Here is a 24,698-nt window from a genome sequence, read left to right as displayed (position 1 = left end):
TTTAATTTGATTATTTTTGTTTAATTCATTGCTGGTTCAGAATTGCTCAAATATTGCCACTGTGATTCTATTTACAAAAGCATGTGAGCAATTTACCATGAGAGGCTGCCATCACTCTAATGTACTCAGCAATGAATTTAATAAACCTTCAAAGAGGACTACATATGATGTTCAAAATTAGAAGTCACACAACACCAGAAGTCGTATGACTTCTGACTTTGTCCACCCCAATCCAACACTGGCACCTCCATATCATACAATGTTTAACACCTTGAGTATGAAAGCACTTGATTCATTCAAAGTGCAAATTTATTTAGTCTTTTATTTACAACTTATTAGTTTGCTGAATGGCGCTAAACCTTTGAACCGAGTTAACAGCTTGCCACTCAACATCTCACCTCTGTTGAATGTGTTAAAGGATCGCATGTATGTTTGATGTACATGTAGTTAACCTCATTCTCAAACACAAGGATCTGCATTTAATAATGTAGATATTGACAGATTTGAAAATAGTTTTAACAACTATTGGATGTTAGTTGGATACAGAGAGGCTTGCGGGAACAAAAGGTCGCAGAAGGTCATTCACAGATCAGAGAAGGAGGTTTAGGAGGTGAGGCGCTAGTGGCCATATCAAAGGAAGGGAAGCAGAGACTAAGCATTCTTTCTCCATCTGACTCATGCTAGAAAGGAACTTACCTCTTCCACACTTAATTCATTATACGAAAGCAAAGGCAAGAGATGAATATGGAACTATAAGAGAAATTAAAGACCAGGAAAGAAAAAAGTAAAATACATATTTGTTTTAAAAATCTCTATCCCTAAAATTACACTCTGAAGACAAGTTGCTGGCAGTGATCAATAAACATCACGCTATTAAAAATTCACATACACCTGAATGCACCAGTCCTCTCTTAAATGTGTTCAACAGATAACTAATGGATAAGTACAACATCATGGCATTAGATGTCTTTAAGTACTGAATTTATTGGTAATGTTATGATCACAACTGATGATCATGACAAGTCGGATCACAGAAGGAAACTTGGTTGATAGATCATGACTTTAATTTTTGTAGTTAGTTACCATGGTGGTTAGTCACTGCTGTCGTTACCTGATCTGGATCAATGTCACTCCAGGGCCACTGACTTGATTGGCCAAGCAAGCCACTCAGTAGTACTAAACTGTTACAGAAAGGACTGTGTTGATTTAACAAGTTAGCTTACCGCAACCTTTTCAAGGATAATCAGGAAAAGGCAACAAATATAGAACACTTTGCCTATATTTTTGTAACAAAATACACGTGACAATAAATAAATCAAATCAAATGCAGGCCCTGGCAGATTTGCCAACTTCCCATGAAATAATAACAAATGCAAAGATTTCTAATGCCTATGGTCTCATGAGTTCTATCCATAGTAGGCACTGAGTGAGTGTGCATGAAGGGTGTGGAATGGGCATAGAGGGATATGAGTTAGAATGGTGGAAGACGGCAAAGGACCAGGGATGTTGGGAGTAATTGAGTGAGACATAGGGTCCCTAATAATATAGAGCTGGCCCACTATTTTACTGAGTGGGGATGGCCCATTCAACATGCCCCCATAGGTATCTGCATATCTTCATTGCTTCTCAAGTCAGCTTTCAGATGCAGTTTCTCCAATTCTAGCATATCTCTGCCACTTCCCCATGAGGTAGAGTGGGCACACGCTGCAAGAACAAGGTGGCATCATGATGTTAAGAAATGATCTGACTTACAATTCTCACCTCAGAGATGAAAATCCAGGTAGGTTTCTCTGTACCTACATTAATAAGTTTATTATTTTAGAAATGTGTTCCATTGGCACAGTATCATATTAGAAGTATTTCCTGATCTACTGATATATCAAAATGTGTAAAGTACTAAATAGTTGATTTTCAAGCAAATAAAGTATCAACTATCTCCATTTCTCGATGGTCTTACTGTTTTGCTTTAAAGCAGTGCAACAGTTAGCCAAGTAATAGCATTAGTAATAATATAATATCCACAAATGGAACATTAGCTTGATTGACTTTTGACCGAACAAATTACGAGTGCTCTGCAGCACAATAATCTCTCATTTCATACTACTGTAGTGCATGATAGGCTGTGAGATCCCCAGAGTAGATGCGACAAATGGTCAATTACTGAATGTTCCCTCAAAACTAATAAAATTTGACATTAAATTTACGAGCAAGGAATTTTCCCTGTTTTAACTACAGAAATTCAGTATGTAGCACATTTTGACCAAAATGTTTTATTTGTAAATATGCTGCTCATCCTCAGAACAACTGGATTTATGTTTCAGTTGTGGTCCTTTAAACTAGATGGTATGCAAGAGACTCCTCCTGTTCTCATAAATAGTCTTTAACATGCTCAATGCCCATCAGCAACCCTTTGGGCAATCAAATGACTGAGTGGTATTATCACTAGACTGTTAATCCAGAGACCCAGGCAATGTTCTGGTATCTACCATGGCGGGATTTGAATTCAATTATAAATAAGGAATTAAAAATCTACTGATGACCATGAAACAGTTGTCAATTGTCAGAAAAAAAATCATCTAGTTCACAAATGTCCCTTAGGTAAGGAAATCTGCTATTCTTGTCTGGTGTGGTCTACAGGCGACTCCGGACACAAAGCAATGTGGTTGACTCTTCTCTGGGCAATTAGGGTTGAGCAATAAATGCCTAGCCAGCAACTCCACATGCCATGAATTAATAAAAGAAAGTCTCATCATTTAAAAGATACAACTCCATCAGACAGGAAGAGAACACTTGGTTTGGAGGCAAAGGGTGGAGTAGGAGCTTCTGACTTGTGTCATGCCTTACTCTTTGCTGATAAATTAGCCTGTCTAGTAACTTTAGGGGAAATGCTGCAACATAAAGAAACATAGGAAATAAAAGCTGGAGTCAGCAACTTGACCCTTCAAGCCTTCCATCATTCATTTTATGATGACTGATCACCCAAATCAATAGTCTGTTCCTGATTTTCCCTCTTATCCTTTGATCCCCTTAAGCCCCAAGTGTTTTATTCAATTCCATCTTGAAATCATACAATGTTTTGGCCTCAACTATTTTCTGTGATAGCAAATTCCATGGGTTCACCACTCTAGGTGAAGACATTTCTCCTCATCTCAGTCCTACCCGTATCTTTAGACGACAAACTCTAGTTCTGGACTACCCCACCATCAGAAACATCCTTCCTGCATCTTCTTGCCTAGTCCTGTTAGCATTTTATCAGTTTCTATGAGATCTCCCCTCATTCTTCTGAATTCTAGCATATATAATCCCAACCAATTCAATCTCTCCTCATATGTCAGTCTTGCCATCCCAGGAATCAAACTGATAAACCTTCGCTGCACTCCCTTTATAGCTAGACCATCCTTCCTCTCAGATAAGGAGACTAAAACTGTACATAATTCTCCAGGTATTGTCTCACCCTGTACAACTGCAGCAAGGCATCCCTGCTCCTGTACTCAAATCCACTTGCCACGAAGGCCAATATACCATTCAGTTTCTTTGCCATCTGCTGCACCTGCTTGCTTACCTTCAGTGACTAGTGTACAGGTCTCATTGCACATTCTCCTCTCTCAATTTATAGCTATTCAGATTAAAAAAAACTGCCTTTTTGTTTTTGCCGCCAAAGTAGATAACCCCACATGTATCCACATTATACTGCATCTGCCATGCATTTGCCTACTCACTCAGCTTGCGCAATCACACTGAAACACCTCTACATCATCTTCACAGTTCACCCCCACCCTTACTTCCCCCTACCCACTTTTGTGTTATCTGTAAATTTGGAAATATTACATTTAGTTTCTTCATCCAAATCATTAATATATATTGTGAATAGCACTCATTCCTGCAGTACCGCACTAGTCACTACCTGCCATTCCAAAAAGGACCCGTTTATTCCTACTCTTTTTTATTGTCTGCCAACCAGTTTTATAACCATCTCAATACATTAAATGCAATTTTACTTTACATACTAATCTCTTATGTGTGATCTGTCACAGTTTAAGAATAAGGGGTAAGCCATTCAGGTCTGAGATGAGGAAGAATTTCTTCACTCAAAGTTGTGAACTTGTGGAATTCTCTACCACAGAATGCAGTTGGGGCCAGTTTGTTAGACATATTTAAGAGGGAGCTGGACATGGCTTTTGAGGCTAAAGGGATCAAGGAGTCTGGAGAGAAAGTTGGAGCAGGATATTGAAACTGCATGATCAGCCATGATCATACTGAATGGTGGTACAGGCTCAAAAAGCCAAATGGCCTACTCCTGCACTTATTTTCTGTGTTTCAATGTTTGTCAAAAGTCTTCTGAAAGTCTAAATAAACCACATCCACTGGCTTCCCCTCATCAACTCTACTAGTCACAACCTCAAAGAATTCTAGTAGATTTGTTAAGCATGATCTCCGTTTCATAAATCTATGCTGACTCTATCTGATCCTGCCACTGTTTTCCAAATGGTCAGCTATTAATTCTTTTATGATGAACTCCAGCATCTTCCACACCACCCATGTCACACACACTGGTCTATAATTCCCTGTTTTTTCTCTGGCTCCCTTCATAAATAAAGGGGTTACATTAACTACCTCCAATCTGTAGGAACTGTTCCAGAATCTATAGAACTTTGGAAGATGATCACCAATATATCCACTATTTCTAGGGCCATTTCCTTAAGTACTCTATGATGTAGATTGTCAGGACCTGTGAGTTTATCAGCCTTCATCATATCAATTTCCCCAACACCATTTCCTTACTAATGCTCAGTTCATTCAGTATCTTCCTCTCACTAAGTCCAAAATTTCTGGTATGTTATTTGTGTCCTTCTTTGTGAACACACAACCGAACTATGCATTTAGTTGTTCAGCCATTTATTTGTCCCCCATTATAAGTTCCCCATTTCTGACAGTAGGGGACCTACATCTGTTCTTCACTAATCTTTTTCCCTTCATATATCTATTGAAACTTTTATCGTCAGTTTTTATGTTCCCTGCAAGCTTACTATCATACTCTATTTTCCCTTTCTTAATTAATCTCTTTGTCCTCCATTGTTGAATTCTAAAATTCTCATCATGTAAACAACCGTTTGAACAAGAGTAATTGCAGAGTTGCAGATGATTTACAGCTAAGGCGATGTACCGATTCAGCTTTTGCTGGCAACAAAAAATTGTTTGTTCTCTGGACTAGTGAACAGTTATCAATTACAGAGACCTTTTTGCCTTCCAACAGCTTTGTGATTGGTTCTCAGGTAACTTGGAGCTAGGAATAAATTAAAGTGGGAGAGAAGTTTTCAGTTCTTCCCCAGCTCAGGAGTGGTCTCTGTTCTTTGCAATCAAATCTCACTGCGAACCTGAAGAAAGCCAGTTTATGTCTTGCAATTGTTACTGTAATCAGTGACTTTTAACTGATAAGTTAGAGACTTTTTAATATGGGAATATAATATAAAAATAATATAATATTTTAATATAAATTCATCAACCAATGGAAGTAATCAGAGAAAGATGTCTGAACCAATGCGCTAGCCTGCAGAAAATTCATAAGGATCATCTCAACTACAGTACCTGAGGACAAAGACTACTGAGCTATCTTTCCAGTTTTTGCCCCTGTACATTACCTCTTTACCCTGTCTGTTTATGTAAAAGGGGTATTTATAAGAGGATTAGAGGTTTAATTATTAGTATATGCTGACAGTTTATAATTGCTTACTTGCAGCCAAAGACTTGTAATAAATAGTGATTCTTGTTCAATACAGAAGTCTGGTCTGTGTTTCCTATCAATCTGGGTCTGAAAGTCAAGTAAGTTGGCGAATTTTAGATGACTTTAAAACATATTAACTTCCATGCTAACACTGGGAATATTATGGCTTTATTTCCAAGAGGCTACCCCAGTGAGTCATAGCAATATATATATAGCAATCTTAAAAAATTATTTTGTAGAATAAACTTTTATTTATTAAAAGCACATTGGGAACCTCATGTGAATACGTTCAGTGACTGACCATCATTAAAACTCAAACTGCAAAAATAAAACTGATGGTCTATCAAGCTGGGTTTCACACTGGGATCTGACTTGTCCAATATTCGCATCAGTTACAATCATAACAACAGTCTTCCCCAGCTGGAAACAGAGAAAAAAGGCACACTTGGGAAGGCAATTGTGGTTTAAAGAAAATACAATGAGACTCAGCTCTTGGCTTGGAACTAATTGCAAAAGTGTGTGAAATTATGTTTGTCAATTACAAGTTTTTCAGTAAGAAAAGAGAACTTACAATCATAAGTGATATTGAGTTAAGTAGCATTTGCTTTCACTGGTATTTTGATTGCTCACTTACAATCTCATGGAAAAAAGCAGCTTACCTATTTGCAACTGCACTATTTCAGCAATGGTTTCTCAGCCCTTCTTCTAAAAAACTGGAGGAACATGTATGACGACAGGGGAAAACTATATCTAGTTCAAATCTCAAGAAAATACTGCTGCTGTAACTCTAGACTACACTGCCATAATATTGATAGTATAGATCAATGCACTGAATATAAATTATACAAATCACGAACAAGAGTGATTAGAACCAAGAAAATATCTAAGCAGACCCAAAATTTGCAAGAGGAATTATAAGAGACCAACACCCATCTGGATCATGCATCATACAGCACCCCAAGTCACTCACTCACTACCGTAGTGGCAAACATTCACACAGCCACGGATCCATTCACATTGGAAGGTTCAATTACTGAGTTGCAATCCTTTGATTACGTGTCAATGAGCTTCAGTCAAATGGAACAAATGGCGCTGGAGAAACCACTGACCATCTGGAGCAAGTTATATAGCAAGTCATAAGTCCTTCTGGAGCAATGAAATGTTGATACAGAGTTACCATATTACAATAGTGGTCAATTGTCCCATCAATTCAAACTTCATTTCTGAAACTCAGTATTGAATGTTTACAAAGAAAACTGCATCCATGGAGAGATCCGCAAGTCATATCTGTGCAATGTTGCATGACTGTCTGATTAAGTTAAAAAACTCAATAGAAAGCATGGGCACTCCTGGGTCCTCGACCTACACAGGTTATGGCAAATACTTTTTAAAAGGTCTGCCTTTGCTCAGTGGCAGCACGCTTCTCTTTAAGTCATAAGATTGTGGATTCAAGCCAGTCTAGTGAAGAAACAACAGTTAATCTACCTGACTGCAGAGTTGAGGTAGTGTTTTAATGTTAGAAGTGCTATATTTCAGACAGTGCTGGTGCTTGTAACTGAGGGAAACATTAAATCAATCATCCTTCTGCTAGCTCAAGTGATATCCTATGGTATTATTTGAAGAACAACAAACATCGTTTGGTGTTCTCACCATTTATCCATCAGCGACCACAGAAAGACAGACTTTGTTCATTTGTCTCATTGCTGGGATCTTGTTATTTGTCAACTTTCTGTGTTATTTCCACTGTTATCATATGACTGACATCAAAAGCTCTTTATTAGTATTAAAATGTTTTGGGACCTCCTTAGGTTGTGAAAAGCGGTACACAAATTAAGGCTCTTTATTTTTAGACATTTGCCAAAATAACAAGGTGATTCTATTTTTTAAGGATAACAGTTTCTGTTACTGTAAGTAACATAATTTTGACACACGTGAAAATAAATATTGCTTTAGATAACACAGTGTGAAGCGGGCCAGGCAGCATCAGAGGAGCAGGAAAGTTGACGTTTTGGGTCGGGACCCTCCTTCAGAAATAACTTTCCAGCTCCTCTGATGCTGCCTGGCCCACTGTGTTCCTCCGGCTCCACACTGTGTTATCTCTGACTCCAGCATCAGCAGTTCTTACTATCTCTAATATTGCTTTAGCTTGTGAATTAGACAGCCCTGGGAGAAAAAAAGCAAAATAGCAAAAGCCCCTTGCTGCAGAAAATAATTTAATTCTGAGAGATGCGCCGAATAAATAGTTAAGCAGCAATTTAATTCTCCCTATGGGAGAACTGAAAGTTCATCTAATTTACTTCTTGGAATTCAAACTTGAAGGCCGCAAATTACAAATCTCAAATCCTATTACTGGCAAAGTGTCAACCCACACAACACCACTAAAATTAAGGTAGACATGATTCTGCACAAACCAAGTGCATAGCTCTACTGCATATTTAAAATCCAACTCTAAAAATATAAGCTTGAGCTTGCCAATGATGAAATAGATTCACAGACAACAAAATCTCAAAACTAAGTCAACTAACAGAATGGCTTCAACATACAAACTGAGGGAATTCTGATCTCTTATCAAAGTACAAGCTGCTCTATATCACCTTGCAGCTTCAAAATTTGCATTGTATTACCTCACATCAGTAGTGCTGTCATTGAACTCTGGATAGCTCTCCAGAGGAAGAGGTCAAAAGCATCTATACAAACATACTTGGAAAGTACTTCAGAATTCAGACAGAGTAACTATTAGCTGGGTTTTCCTGGATGAGGCGGTAGGATTGTGTTGGAAAACTACTGAACTCAGCAGATCTAAATCCTTCATGAAGATCCTAGCGCATTGTATTTTTGCGCCCGGAAGGCAGGGCTGGGATGGAACAAAAACAAAGTTGCTGGAAAACCCAGCAGGTCTGGCAGCATCTGTGAAGGAAAAATCAGAGTTAACTTTTGGGGTCTGGTGACCCTTCCTCAGAATTAGGCCGCTTCCTCTGGAGGCAGGCCAGAATGTACCTGTTTACTGGAACATCAGCCCAGTTCTATTAATAAATTTCAAACCACCAGTCCTACCAATTGGGCTCCCTAGTCAGCCCTACTTAGCAAATAGCTAGGTCTAAGCAGAGCATTACGGAGACAATTCACTCTTCATTCTTCATTCACTTGAAGATAAAGATAAAGAAAAATTCAGTTTGCCCTAGCAACTGTGCACAACAGAACTAAATCACCATTATACTGATCTTCAGATCAGATGTACTGATGTTCTGCACAAGCTGCAAACAAAGAAACACTGCCAACAGGATAAAAGGAAAGAATAGGAGCTTGTAATTGAATTCCAACAGTGCATTCAACTTTTGCAACCCTATTGGCAATTTTGCCAATGTAACTGAAGTCTGTCCAAACTATGAGAAAGAAATGGGAACTAAATACATCTTAACTCAGAAGGTTGAGGAATCTTCATTTCAGATTAGTAAAGTGCCTCTGCTAATAATACACATTGTATGGAGCAATAGGATGTAAATAGACTTGCCAAAGTTTTTTTGCATATTATGTTATGAGCATCAGCTCAGTTGTTGTCATCAAAGCCCTGAACAAAAGGCTTCATTATGCTGTATTTCACAGGGAAGAACAGAAATCAACATGTAAATCGCTTTGGCAGTTCTCTTCATCTCCTTACACTTGATTGATCAGTAGCACTCACACAGACCAAAAAATATACCACATGTGCTTTTTTTATCTGAAGAATGATGCACAACCTGAGAGAGAATGAGCAGATCAGTCACCCTTAATAGACACTGCACAATTTTAGCTGGGGTGTATCGTGGGGTACTGACCTGCTACTAGCAATTTTATGCCCCTGCCAAAGTTGCAAGTTCCATCAATAAATGCACATTCACTGGATTACAGCCTGAAAACTATTACTGTTACTGTTATCAACATTAGCAAATGAATATTCAATGTATTCCTACAGTGGTGGGCCCCTAGTGGTAAGGGTGCTGAGTTACAAACTCCGAGGTTATGAGTTAAAATCCCACTACATCAAGTTGTGAAATTCAATTTAACAACTTTAGTTCTTGTTGTGGGTGTTAGGACAAACACTGGATTGTAAATCATTTAATCGCCAACAAGAAAGAAAGTAAACAAGAAAATTATCACAAATAAATATTCAATGTTGAAAAATTATTGGGTAGTAGATTAATATGAATGTTAATATTACCTATTTTGTTTCTATATATCATTTCTTATTGTGCTCTCCTTCCCCCTCCGAACTGCTCCAAATCCAGATATCACAGGATAAATTAACACACAGAGATATAGGATACAACAGCTATTTTGCTCAGAGATAGTAGGAACTGCAGATGCTGGAGAATCCGAGACAACAAGGTGCAGAGCTGGATGAACACAGCAGGCCAAGCAGCATCACAGGAGCAGAAAGGCTGACGTTTCGGGCCTAGACCCTTCATCAGAAATGGGGGAGGGGAAGGGGGTTCTGAAATAAATAGGGAAAGAGGGGGAGGCGGATAGAAGATGGATAGAGGAGAAGATAGGTGGACAGGTCAAAGAGGCGGGGATGGAGGCAGTAAAGGTGAGTGTAGGTGGGGAGGTAGGGAGGGGATAGGTCAGTCCAGGGAGGACGGACAGATCAAGGGGGCGGGATGAGGTTAGTAGGTAGGAGATGGGGGTGCGGCTTGAGGTGGGAGGAGAGGATAGGTGGGACGAAGAACAGGTTAGGGAGGCAGGGACGAGCTGGACTGGTTTTGGGATGCGGTAGGGGGAGGGGAGATTTTGAAGCTTGTGAAATCCACATTGATACCACTGAGCTGCAGGGTTCCCAAGCGGAATATGAGTTGCTGTTCCTGCAACCTTCGGGTGGCATCGTTGTGGCACTGCAGGACGCCCAGGATGGACATGTCGTCTGAGGAATGGGAGGGGGAGTTGAAATGGTTCGCGACTGGGAGGTGCAGTTGTTTATTGTGAACCGAACGTAGGTGTTCTGCAAAGCGGTCCCCGAGCCTCCGCTTGGTTTCCCAGATGGAGAAGAGGCCACAACGGGTACAGCGGATGCAGTATACCACATTGGCAGATGTGCAGGTGAACATCTGCTTGATGTGGAAAGTCTTCTTGGGGCCTGGGATGGGGGTGAGGGAGGAGGTATGGGGGCAGGTGTAGCACTTCCTGCGGTTGCAGGGAAAAGTGCCGGGTGTGGTGGGGCTGGAGGGGAGTGTGGAGCGGACAAGGGAGTCACGGAGAGAGTGGTCCCTCCGGAAGGCAGATAAGGGTGGGGAGGGAAAGATGCCTTTGGTGGTGGGGTCGGATTGCAGATGGCGGAAGTGTCGGAGGATGATGCGTTGGATCCGGAGGTTGGTGGGGTGGTACGTGAGGACGAGGGGGATTCTGTTTTGGTTCTTATTGCGTGGACGGGGTGTGAGGGATGACTTGCGGGAAATGTGGGAGACACGGTTGAGGGCGTTCTCGACCACTGAGGGGGGGAAGTTATGGTCCTTGAAAAACGAGGACAACTGAGATGTACGGGAGTGGAATGCCTCATCCTGGGAGCAGATGCGGCGGAGGTGAAGAAATTGGGAATAGGGGATGGCATTTTTGCAGGAAGGTGGGTGGGAGGAGGAGTATTCTAGGTAGCTGTGGAAGTCAGTGGGCTTGAAATGAATATCGGTTTCTAGGTGGTTGCCCGAGATAGAGACAAAGAGGTCCAGGAAGGAGAGAGAGGTATTAGAGATGGTCCAGGTAAACTTAAGGTTGGGGTGGAAGGTGTTGGTGAAGTGGATGAACTGTTTGAGCTCCTCGTGGGAGCACGAGGCGGCGCCGATACTGTCATCAATGTAATGGAGGAAGAGGTGGGGTTTAGGGCCGGTGTAGGTACGGAAGAGGGATTGTTCCACGTAACCTACAAAGAGGCAGGCGTAGCTTGGGCCCATGCAGGTACCCATGGCCACCCCCTTTGTCTGTAGGAAGTGGGAGGAATTGAAAGAGAAGTTGTTGAGGGTGAGGACGAGTTCGGCTAAGCTTTCTGTAGGAAGTGGGAGGAATTGTTTCTGTAGGAAGTGGGAGGAATTGTTTTCTGTAGGAAGTGGTTTAGCTCATTTCTTTTTTCCTGTAAGTTTCTATTTTTTCATTTAATTTGTTGCTGCATAGTGCCAGCCTTGTTGATATCAGGAGTTGATCATATGGGAAAACACAACCAAAAGAGTAGTAAACTCGTGCAATGTAGTGATCATTGTTGACTAACACATACTTCCCAACTGGAATTACCAGATAGCCATAATCTAATAAATTATGCCTCTGATCTATTCCTGTTATCTCATTACAAAACTGGATGTTGATCTAATAAACTGTGTCATTCTCAGGTCCAGTTGTAATGCTTCACTTGTAGCATAGATGCCACATAACAAAATGTTTCCACTCTACTGAACGAATGTTTGAAATTACAGGATGTTTGGTGTTGAAGCAGATGTGTATCTAACCTGTATCCAATTGCAAGATCAAATCTTCACTGTGGTCCCCAGTTCGCTGGGGGATAAATTCTACTAACACTTGAATGCTCTCCCCAACCTCCAGGTTTCCATGAATAGGCTCCACAAGAAATGGTCTGCAAACAAAAAGCAAAAAAAAAAATAACTAAAGTGTGCATGTTAGAAAGATTTAGCAACCAAACAGCTGCACTTATTCCATGTTGTGTTTCATTTTGGGTAATTATGTGCAAAGATCTCAAATCCTATGCAACAGTACATTATAATACTACTGGTACTTTTTCTAAGGAACTCAAATTTTCCAGTTTTGTATAATACAATTGCCCAACCACTCTATGCTTTCTGCGTAATCACAGTGTTACAATTGCTGCCATTTCCCAACTGTCTTTTTATTTACAAGAGTACACTATTTCCTCAGGTAAACCAATGATTACCATAGCAAAGGAACCACAATTTAGAGCTTCGTAGTATGTATTTGTATGAGTACTATATTGCCATACTGCTCAATTACCATGTACTGTAAAAAAAATCACATGGGTGTTCCACTCTACATTTTCACTTTGAAAGACGATGCTGTCAAACCATAACATTCATCTGCTTTCTTACATATTTTGAGTATACCAGCAGTTAAATGTCTAGGTTACTCCTTAAGTTGTAATGGTGTCTTAGATGATTTACGAAGTTAAATGAGCAGAACATTTCAATTTTTTTAAAGTATCCTTTAACCAATGTTTAAACGCATCTTCGCATGGAATACACATTCAGATCCCATTTCAGCACCAGGCCAGAAACAAATGCAAATAAAATCACAAATCCATAAGACATAGGAGCAGAAGTAGGTCATTTGGCCCATCAAGTCTGCTCTGTCATTCAATGAAACCATGGTTGATCTGTTAATCCTCAACTGCCCTTTGCTGCCCTGTCCCCATCACCCTATACTCTTTTATTGATCAAAAGAAGCAATCAACCCAAAAACATGTTCAACAGCTTTCAGAATACATCTCCTCATTACATGCTGGATGGATGTGAGGTAACAGACATCTCAAAAGTTTCTACGAACTAAGTCATTTAAAATCAGCTTTGTCATTAAAAAGAATGCCACAACTGAAGAAACAGAGTTGGTGTTCATGGAAATATCAATCAAATGGGATTAATCTCTTGGAAAGAGCACCAACATTCAACAAGTGTAAACAAAAACAAACAACACTGCTTTTTCCTTAACAAAGAAATATCCCTACCTCTCCTGTAAACATCAATGCATCAATAATGAGACATAGAATCATCGAAAATGTTTGAGCACACTCCGCCATTCAATATGATCATGGCTGATCATCCAACTCAGTACCCTGTTCCCACTTTCTTCCCATACCCTTTGACCACTTTAGCCCTAAGAATCATATCTAACTCCTTCTAGAAAACATTCAATATTTTGGCTTCAACCACTTTCTGTGGCAGAGAATTCCACAGGCTCACCATTCTCTGGATGAAGAAATTTCTCCTCATTTCAGTCCTAAATGACTTACCCTATTTCCTCAGATTGTGACCCCTGGTTCTAGACTCCCCAGTCACCAGGAGCATTCTTCCTGCATTTACGCTGTCTAGTCCTGTTAGAATTTTACAGGTTTCTTTGAGTTTGAGTTTGATTCATTGATGTCACATGTACTGAGATACAGTGAAAAATATCGCTTTGCGTGCTTTATGGACAGAACTGAATACAGTGTTACAGCCACAAAGAAGATGCAGAGAGAGAGATCAAAATTATTTGAGAGGTCCGTTCAAAAGTCTGATAACTATGGGCAAGAAGCTGGTTTTGAATCTGTTTGTATGTGTATTCAAACTTTTATATATTCTGCCTGATGGTGCAGAGTGGAAGAATGAGAGTATAACCAGGGTGGGAAGGGCCTTAGATTACGTTTGCTGCTTTCCTGAGGCAGTGGGAAGTATAGATCAAGTTAATGGTTTGCGTGATGGACTGGGCTGTGTTCACAACTCTCTGTAGTTTCTTGGGAATAACAGTTGCAATACCATGCTGTGATGCATCCAGATAGGATGTTTTCTATGGTGCATCTATTAAAATTGGTAAGAGTTTTTATAGACATTGCAAATTTTCTTATCCTCCTGAGGAAGTAGAGGCATTGTTGTGCTTTCTTGACGGTTGCGTCAAATTGGGTGGACCAGGACAGATTCATAAAATCCCTACAGTGTGGAAGCTGGTCATTCGGCCCATTGAGTCCATGCCAACCATCCAAACAGCATCTATCCCTATAATCCTGCATTTCCCATGACCAATCTACTAGCCTGCACAACCCAAGACACTATGGCAATTTAGCATGGCCAATCCACCTATCCCGCACATCTTTAGACTGTGAGAGGAAATTGGAACACGTGGAAGAAACCCACGCAGACACGGGGAGAATGTGCAAACTCCACACAGACAGTCGGCCAAGGGTGGAATCAAACCTGGGTCGCTGGCGCTGTGAGGCAGCAGTGCTAACTACTGAGCCACAGTGCTGCCCATTGAGCCACTGTGCCGCCCATCACTCCCAGGAACTTTCGATGAGATTCCTCCCTCAATCTTCTAAACACCAGTGAATATAATCCTAGTCGATCCAGTCTTTCTTCACATGTAATCCCTGCCATCCCAGGAATCAGTCTAGTAAACCTTCATTGCATTCCTTCCAGAGCAAGAACTTCCTCCCTCGGGTAATGAGTCCAAAACTGCACACAATACTCCAGGTGTGATCACACCAAGGCCCTGCACAACTGCAGGAGAGACATTCCTGCTCCTGTACTCTAATCTTCAGGTTATGAATGGCAACAGACCATTTACCTTTTTCACATCCTGCTGCACCTGCATGCTTACTTTCAGTGAATGGTGTACAAGCACACCCAAGTCTCTTATCACTTGCCCCTTTCAAAATCTATCACCATTCTGAATATAATTCACCTTTCTGATTTTGCCCCCAAAGTGGATAACCTCACATTTATCCACATTATAATCGCATCTGTCATGCATTTGACTACTCACTCAACTTGTCCAAATCACATTGAAGCATCTCTGCATCCTCCTCATATTTTACCCTCCCACCCAGCTTTGTGTCATCTGAAAACATGTAGATATTATATTTAGTTCCCTCATCTAGATCATTCATGTTTATTGTGAATAGCTGGGGTCTGAGCACTCCACCCTGCTGTACCTCACTAGTCACTACCTGTCATTTGAAAAACGATCTGTTTATTTCTACTCTTTGTTTCCATTCTACCAATCAGTTCTCTTCACATATCAGCCCACTACCCACATTCCCATGCACATTAATTTTACATGTTAATCTCTTATGTGGGACCTTATTGAAAGCCTTCTGAAAGTCCAAGTCAACCACATCTACTGGCTTTCATTTATCAACTATACTGGTTAAATCCTCAAAAAGCATGATTTCGCTTTCATAAATCCATACAGACTCTGTCCAATTTTGTAACTGTTTTCCAAGTACATGCCAGTACATTTTACTCTCCGACTTAGTTAACCTGAACAAATACAATCACAACAATAAAGTGAAACCAATTTAATATTTACGTGAAAATTAAATTTGAAAAAGATCTGTTCCACCTTTTTGCTCTCAATATGTTTATGTTAACAACAATGGGCAGGAAAGCAGTTACCTAGATGAAAAGCTTCCTATTTGTCCATAAGACTGTTCATTATCCTTCCCATACTGACTACATTATCAGCTACTGTCAAGCACTGGACAGTTTCCCCTGCCACAAGATCACCTGTTCTCTTGTGTGCTGCCAGCACTTTAAATCTTAATTATAATGTCTATGGAACCAGCAAACTCAACAGAATAAAAATTACAAAATAAAAACCAAAAGAACTGTGGATGCTGTAAATCAAGAACAAAAACAAAGTTGCTGGAAAAGCTCAGCAGGTCTGGCAGCATCTGTGAAGGAGAAAACAGAGTTAACGTTTCGGGTCTGGTGACCCTTCCTCAGAACTGATGGTGGTGGGAAAACGTCAGTTTATATGCAGAAAATAGGGAGGTGGGTGGGGTAGGGAGTAAACGATAGGATAGAGCCCAAAGAGAGAGAAAGACAGTTGGACAGACAAAGGAGTTGCTAATGATCAGGCTGGGAGGGTGGTGGTGTTGTTCCCACATATATGCTGCCCTTGTTCTTCTAGTTGGAATTGATAATGTTCTTGGAAAGTGCTGTTTAAGGAACCTTGGCGAATTTCTGCAGTGCATCTTGTAGGTAGTACAAACTGCTGATGCTGAGCATCTGTTGGCGGAGTGTTTGTGGATGTGGTGCCAATTAAGCGGGCTGTTTTGTCCTGGATTCTTGAGTGTTGTTGGAGCTGCACTTATCCAGGCTAGTGGGGGGTATTCCATCATGCTCCTAACTTGTGCCTAGTAGATAGTGGACAACGTTTGGGGAATCAAGAGGTGAGTGACTCACTACGGTATTCCTCACCCGTAACCTGCTCTTGTAGCCACTATATTTATATAGCAAGTCCAGTTCAGTGTCTGTTCAATGGTAACCCCCTGGTTCTTGATATTCATTATTCATTAATAGATTCATTAATGGTAATGAAATGTCAAGGGGTAGTGGTTAAAAGTCTTATTGGAGACGGTCTTTGTCTGACATTTGTCCAGCACCATATTTCTTGCCACTATTCAGCTCAAGCCTGAATGTTATCTAGGTCTAGTTGCAATTGCATATGTATGGTCTGTTTCAGTCTGAGGAGTCACAAATGGTGCTGTACATTGTGAAATCATCAGTAAACATCTCCAGTTCTAACATTGTGACAGAGTGAAGGTCATTGATGAAGCTGCTGAAGATGGCTGAACTTCTGCAGCAATATCCTGGAGCTGAGATGACTAGCCTCCAACAATCACAATGTAGGAGCAAATTACTGCAGATGCTGGAATCTGTATGGCTTTCTCTCTATGGATGCTGCCTGACCCACTGTGATCTCCAGCATTTTCACTCCAACAATCACAAACATCTTCTTATGTGCTAAGTATGACTTCAACTATTGGAGAGTTTCCCCCGATTCCCATTGACACCGATTTTGCTGGGGTTCCTTGACGCCAGACTTGCTGCCTTGATGGATGAAACATGCACACATCTTTCATGTACAGTTTCTAGCATCCTCGATTGTCTTTCTGGGTCAAAATAAATTTGCCTCTTGCATATATCAAACACATGATCAGGATGACATTACTTCTTTGTCACCATGACCTGATTCTGGATAATTGTACTGTCACCCTAATTTAGACTGTAATTTGATGGAGGTGTCATTTTACCCATATTGAAGCTGCCCCAATTGATAACTTTTGCCACCACCTGTCTTGAGCAAATCCTGTGGCAGCAGTCTGATCTTCAGTAGCAAATTACACCTTAGTTTCTTCCTTGATTCTTCTGGCACCTCCCCTCCATGAACATTACTTTCTCCCAACCTTCTCAAATTTAGTGGATATATTGATAATGATCTTTCAAACTTCTTTAGATTTGGGAATCATCCTAGTCAACTGAAGGCAATGGATATACACTATTATTCAAGAAAGGTGACAGACAGTGAAATGAAGAACTCCAGACCAGTTAATTGCTTAAAGCTGAAAGGGACAGTGTCTCATTGGAAATAATGTGCTACTCTTCCTTGGGATAATACTCTGGAGATCTCAATATGAAATTCATTATGAGACAGATCCTACAGATAAGCACTGATTGTAAATATTAATGTTACAGTTCTTCTGTTCCTTACAAATTGATATCAAATGCATTTGCTTTGATCTATGTTATGTTCCCTTCCCATCTCCACAATAGTAGAGAGAAATTTCAGCATATTATACCATTTTTCATTCTTGTATGCAAAGCTATACATGACATCAACACCTTCAACTACTGTTTTGGTTGCCTTTGGGCTTGTTTGCCGACTAATTCCTGCTTTCTCTTAACGCAACAGAGCTGCAAGAGATATGTAGGTTCTGGTCAGAACTTCAGAAATCTTGAAGTATGACTGAGGTGGCACAGTGGCTCAGTGGTTAGCACTGCTGCCTCACAGCAACAGGGACCTGGGTTTGATCCCAGCCTTGGGCGACTGTCTGTGTGGAGTTCGTACATGTGTCTACGTGGGTTTTGTCCCATAGTCCAAAGATGTGCAGGTTAGGTGGATTGGCCATGCTAAATTGCCCGTAGTGTTCAGGAATGTGTAGATTAGGTGGGTTATAGGGGGATGGGTCTGGGTGGGATGCTCTGAGGCTCGTGGTAGACTTGTTGGGTCAAAGGGCCTGTTTCCACACTGTAGGGATTCTATGACTGCTGGTTTACTGGGCAGACTAAAATTAGATTTATCAAGCAGAAGCTGCATGCCACAATCACTGCAGCAGAGGATTGGATGCTGTTCAAGGACTTGTATTACAGCATGGAATCTTAAAATATTGCTCTATGATGGAGATTAAATCGTCACAATTACTTCTTATGCTTCAAAGACCCAAAGTGACCTTGAGGGTAGGATTTAATTTCCTCTAATTTTTTTTTTAATGTTCTGCAGAGTCTTGGGTTACCAAGTCATCCAGTTTCAGCAGGATTCTCTACAACTGGCAACTTGTCTCCCAAGTGATGACTCTAGCGGCTCCATTGGCCAACACTTTGCATGTTCTATGATGATATACCCCTCCTCTGCCTCAAGACATCTCCAACAGCCACTCAGTTCCATGACATCACTCCTATACCATGGGAAACTGCAATGGGCTACATACAGTCTGGAGATGGCTGGACAGTCTAAATCAGAAGGGAAGGATGAGGTCGGTGTCAGTTATTAAGGGAGTGAGTATTCAAGGGAAATATGAAGACTACAAATGAGGCTGCAGAAGAATGGAGACTATGAATAGTAAACAACAAGAAGAAAAGTAGAGAAGAACACTTAATTTATAAAGGAAGGGAATGAATAATCAAAAAGGAAGAATATTAAACATAGCTAAAATGAAATACAAAGTTGAAGCTTTACGTTCAGCAGTCATCAGAACTAAAATATGAAGGGAATAATTGGGGGGAATGGGATCATTGAAAAGGCTGGCAAAAACAGGGACTGAATGGCTTCCTCCAGTGTTAAAATACTAACATTTAAGAAAATGCTCCTTTCTGAAATCACGTCCAGGGAGTGGGTTTAGAACTGTGGGCTCTGAGCTGAGTTTGTGCAATGTTCTAATTTGGTTCAGGTTTCTCTGTTATCAACCAGCTACAATACAGTCAAAGCATAGATCAACTCTAATGACGTTTCCAGTTTGCAAGAGTCATCTTCACACAGAACCAGACTCCAAACCAGAATCCAAAGAGAGGGATCTGGCCGATTAAAAGTGGCCAAGTAAGGTGCCTGAGTAACTTGGAAGCATTGTGTAGTGCAGGGGTTGAATTTATCACTTTTGGGGGAGGCAATGGCCTAGTGGTATTATCACTGGACTGTTAATCCAGAGGCCCAAATAATGTTTTGTGGACCCAGGTTCAATTCCTGCCATGGCAGATGGTTGAAATTGAATCCAATAAAAATCTGGAATTAAGAGTCTAATGATGGCCAAGAATCCATTGCCAATTGTCAGGGAAAACTCATCTGCTTTATTTATGTTCCTATAGGGAAGGAAACTGTCATATTTACCTGGTCTGGACTACATGTGACTCCAGACCCACAGTAATATGGTTCACTCTTAATTGTCCTCTTGGCAATGAGAGATGAGCAACAGATGCTGGCCTTGTGAATGAATTTTAAAAGAGGCCTCCTGAAAAGTTACACTACTTGATGTTATGTGTCATTTGCAAATTTTGAAATTGTGCCGTCTGAATCCAAGTCCTAGATCAAGAATAACAGTAGTCCTAGTTCTGGTCCAATGGAAATATCACATTAACTTTGAGTTCATCCAGTACCTTAATTATCTCCTCTTTTACTATGACTTTGGCAGTAATTTCTTCCTTGCTAGACACAAATGCAAAGTACTCATTCAACACGTCAGACATGACATCTGTCTCCACATATATCCCTTTTTGGATCTTAATTACCTCTCCTCTCCTTTTATTACCCTTCCACTGTATTTGTCCCTTTAGAAAACTTTTGCATTCCACCGTAGGTTAGTTGTCAGTCTCTTCTTATACTCCCTCTTCAGCTCTCTTATTTCATTTTTCATTGTCTCTTTGAATTTTCTATAGTCAGCCTGATTCTCAACTAATATTATCAACCCAACAGCCATTTAACATCCCCATTTTATACTTCTCCTTGCTGTCTTTCATAATCCAGTGAGCTCTAATTTTGATTCCCCTACCTTTCCCCAGTGTGGGAGTAAATGTAGTTCACAGGTATCCCAAACATCTCCTCTTTAAAATAAGCTAATGTCCCATTACAATTTTGCCTCTCAATCTTTAATTTCAATTATCATTGAGAGGTCTGTTCTCAAGTCCAAAAACTGTCTCTTCTTCAATAAAGTTGTTTTAGACTGTTCTGGTCTTTTTTTCCACATCCAACCTGAATGTTATAATTCTATGAACACCATTCAACAAATGTTCCCCCATTGACACGATCTTTTTGAGCTACCTTGTTCTCCAGAATCGGATCATTAAATTGGGTTAGAAAAATGCTAAATAAGAATATTCGACTGCAGACAGTTCAGAAACTCTTTTTTCTCTGCCTTGTACATTATTGCTCTCCCAATTTACATTAGGATAAATAATTGCTCCACTAACGAGATTCTCCAATTCTTACAACTCTGCAATTTCCCAGCAAATCTGCTCTTCCATATCTTTCCCACAGTGGGTGCTCCTTAAAATCCACTCAGTTGTATAATAGTATGTCGATGATTTCTTAACTTTACCCATGTAGATCTGGCCTTAACGGAACCAAGATATTCTCTCTTACCAAAACTCTAATATGTTCCTTAATTAATTATACTTCACTGTATTTCCATCACCTTTATCCAGGAATATTTAATACCTAATCTGCTCCCTTTTTTAAGCCAGGCCTTCCTTATCACCACCTCATAATTTCACCAAATGGCTATTTGTGCATTAGCTCACCAATCCTTATTTACCATACTTTGCATAATTATATACAAACATTGCAAACCTAAATTTGGCCTTGCTATAATTTGTCTTCATCTGACCCTACCTGAATCCTAATTCAGACTCTTTTTATTTTAAAATGCCTGTTTCCAAGTTGACTTAGTACAACAGGAAAAAAAAAGCACCACATAGGTTGCTTGAAATGACATCTACTCCGAAAAGGTGAAAAGGTGTTTGAATCAATTGTCACTTTTATTTAAGGCTGTATACAGCAGGAGATGAATATTACACAACAGTACTAATTATTATGCTGTTGATTTACTGTCAACATTTAAACAATGCATTCTGTAGTACTTCTTGGATGAAAATTTAAGGAAGTTAAACTCATCAGCTGCAGACCTGCTGTGGCTAGTCAGGCCTGTCGATAACTGGTAGATTCTCCCATAGCAGAGACCAATTGGGTCTGTCCTTCTCTCTGTCATCCCGGCTCTTCACTAATTGTCAAAGGCCTCTGAAGCATTGCCAATGTAGCATCTCTAGGCATCATGATCCACTAGCAATGGCAATGAGGTACAAAGAGAGCAACCTCTTCAGGTCTTACTTGAAATATTTGCATAGAACCCCTTTGTTCTATTTATAGGTGATCAGGTCTCCCTTCACTGCAATCTTGGGCAGATTGTCATACATTTGGGCAACGTGATTTGCCCATAGTAGCTGGTTTTGCAGAAGGAGACCTCAATGTTGGTGATGTTGGCTGCTTACAGGACTTCAATGTTTGTGATGTGGTCCTGCCAGGGATCTTGGAGTATGCTGTGGAGGCAGCACTGATGGAAGTGGCTTGAAGAACGTATATGACAATGTGACAGAACCCATGGCTCAATGCCATACAAAAAGAGTTATAAGGACTATAGCTTTGTACATTGTGCTTAGTCTGTGCTCTGAGGCTGCAGTTGCTCCACAGTCATTTTAAACTGAGCAAAAGACTTTGTTTGCTTTTGAAAGCCTATTGTTTACTTCTGTGTCTATAATGGCATCAAATGAGTTGACATTACCCAAATAAATAAGTTATTTGATGGATTCCAAAGTGCATTGATGACAATGCTTAGCAGTTTACTTAATTCTTGGAGAGGAGGTTGATGCAGGCCTTCAATTTTCTTTCAAATGATTTTACCTCAAAGAGTTGTACCACCCTCGGTTATACACTGCAGATTAGAATCACTGTCAGCCAGAAGAGTGCAGGCATTATGAAATGTTTTACAAATGCTTCTTTTGTATCTTTGTGCGAGTATGAAGATGCTGGAAAGAGGTCCACCTATCAGTCCTGTGTGTAAACTCCCTTCTTAAGGTCTTCCATTGCCATTTGAGTAAATGAGTAGCGGAGAAAATTACCATTCCATTCCTTCAGCATTGTGCTGAGTAAGGTCACAGCCAGCACACATCCCTGCTTCACACCACTGTAGATTCAGAGGAAACTCAAGGGGTTGTGGTGGTGCTTAAATTGTCCATACTATTTCCTAGGTCTTTGTAATACAAATAGAGCAATATTATCGCTCAACAATCCAACTGGGAAAAATTAATTCACAATGGAAGTTCACAAAATGAATTCTAAGGGGAGATGGGCCAAAGGGCCTGTTTCCACACTGTAGGGATTCTATGAATTCCATATCACCATCTCCTCAATTAGGATCCCAAAGTCTTGCTACCCAAATCCAAGCCCAGAGTAAACCAATTAACAGCACAGATACATCTCAGTGTATCCCCTAGATCTTGTTCCAACCCGTGGAAATGTGAAATGATTGTTCATCATCCAATCAAAAGAATCACAAGAGGAGGCAGAGCTATCCAGCACATGGGTACCACACATAAAAAAATGGCCCATTAAAATTTTGATTTTCTCCTTTAAAGTGCAATTATTCAAGGTACCTGGAACATCCTGGGGAAATTAGGAACAAATGCATGGTGTTACAGGGAAGGGAAGCAGCTATCACGGATTGAAATTCAGTTGTGGATTTGATCAACTTAGAGGTTCAGCTAACACTGAAACTTAGAAAGTAGGGGCAGGGTTAGGCCATTCAGTGCTTAAGCCTGCTCTACCAATCAATATGATCACCGATGATTATCCAGCTCAGTACCCTATTCACACTTTCTCCCATACCCTTTGACCATGGTGTCATGGAGTCATGTGGCACGGAAACAGGCCCTTCGGCCCAACTTATCCATGTGAACATGCTTCCTAAACTGAACTGGTCCAATCTGCCTCCATTTGGCCCATATCCCTCTAAACCTTTCCTATCCATGTACCTGTCCAAATGTCTTTCAAATGTTGTAATTGTACCCGACTCTACCACTTCCTCTGGCAGTTCATTCCATATACACACCACCCTCTGTGTGAAAAAGTTGTCCTTCAGGTCCCTCTTAAATCTTTTTCCTCTCACCTTAAAACTATGCCCTCTAGTTTTGGACTCCCCTATCTTGGGTAAAAGACCTTGGCTATTCGCCTTATCTATGCCCCTCATGATTTTATAAATCTATAAGGTTTATAGGTCCCCCCTCAGCCTCCTAAACTGTAGGGAAAAATGTCCCAGCCTATCCAGTCTCGCCTTCTGAGTCAAACTTTCCAGTCTCAGTAACATCCTTGTAAATCTTTTTTGCACCCTTTACAGTTTAATAACGTCTTTCCTATAGCAGGGTGACCAGAATTGTACTCCAAATGTGGCCTTACCAATGGCTTGTACAGCCATAACATGATATCCAAATTCTGTACTCAATGCTATGGCTGATGAAGGCAAGCATGTCAAATGCCTTCTTCACCACCCTGTTTACTTGTGATGGCACTTTCAAGGAACTATGTCCCTGCACCCCTAGGTCTCTCTGTTTGACAACACTCCCCAGAGCCCTACCATTCAGTCCTGCACAGGTTTGTCTTACCAAAATGCAACACCTTGCATTTGCATGAAGTAAACTCCATCTGCCATTCCTTGGCCCACCGGCCCAGTTGATTAAGATCCCATTGTACTCTTAGATAAGCTTCTTCACTGTCCACTATTCCTCCAATTTTGGTGTCAACCACAAACTTACTAACCATGCCTCGTATATTCTCATACAAATATTTATGTAAGTGATGAACAACAGTGGACCCAGCACTGATCCTTACAGCACAACTCTGGTGACAGGACTCCAGTCTGAACAACAACCCTTAAAACCCCTCTACCACCACCCTATTCACTTTATCCCTAAAAACCAAATCTAACTCTTCCTTGAAAACATTCAATGTTTTGACCTCAACCACTTTCTGTGGCAGAGAATTCCATAGGTTCACCCCAGTGAGCGAAGGAACTTCTTCTCATCTCAGACATAAACAGTCTACCCCGTATCCTTAGACTATGATCCCTGGATCTGCAGTCCCTGATCATCAGGAATATTCTTCCTGCATTTACCCAGTCTAGTCCTGTTAGAATTTTACA

General features: G+C 40.6%; 1 protein-coding gene across 1 annotated transcript in view; it reads right to left on the bottom strand.

Annotated features, from left to right (window-relative positions):
• Nucleotides 1-24,698, bottom strand: part of hydin (HYDIN axonemal central pair apparatus protein) — a 677,137-nt gene that overhangs the window by 567,209 nt on the left and 85,230 nt on the right. Inside the window, exon 7 of the mRNA XM_048605579.1 lies at nt 12,187-12,311. Coding sequence (XP_048461536.1) covers nt 12,187-12,311 — 125 coding nt within the window. The remainder of the gene's footprint in view (nt 1-12,186; nt 12,312-24,698) is intronic.

Source organism: Rhincodon typus, chromosome 15 (genome assembly GCF_021869965.1).
Source record: "Rhincodon typus isolate 14 chromosome 15, sRhiTyp1.1, whole genome shotgun sequence".
In the NCBI taxonomy this organism is placed as follows: Eukaryota; Metazoa; Chordata; class Chondrichthyes; order Orectolobiformes; family Rhincodontidae; genus Rhincodon; species Rhincodon typus.
Note: the sequence above shows the minus strand (reverse complement) of the source record. Positions and strands in the feature narration are given on the sequence as shown.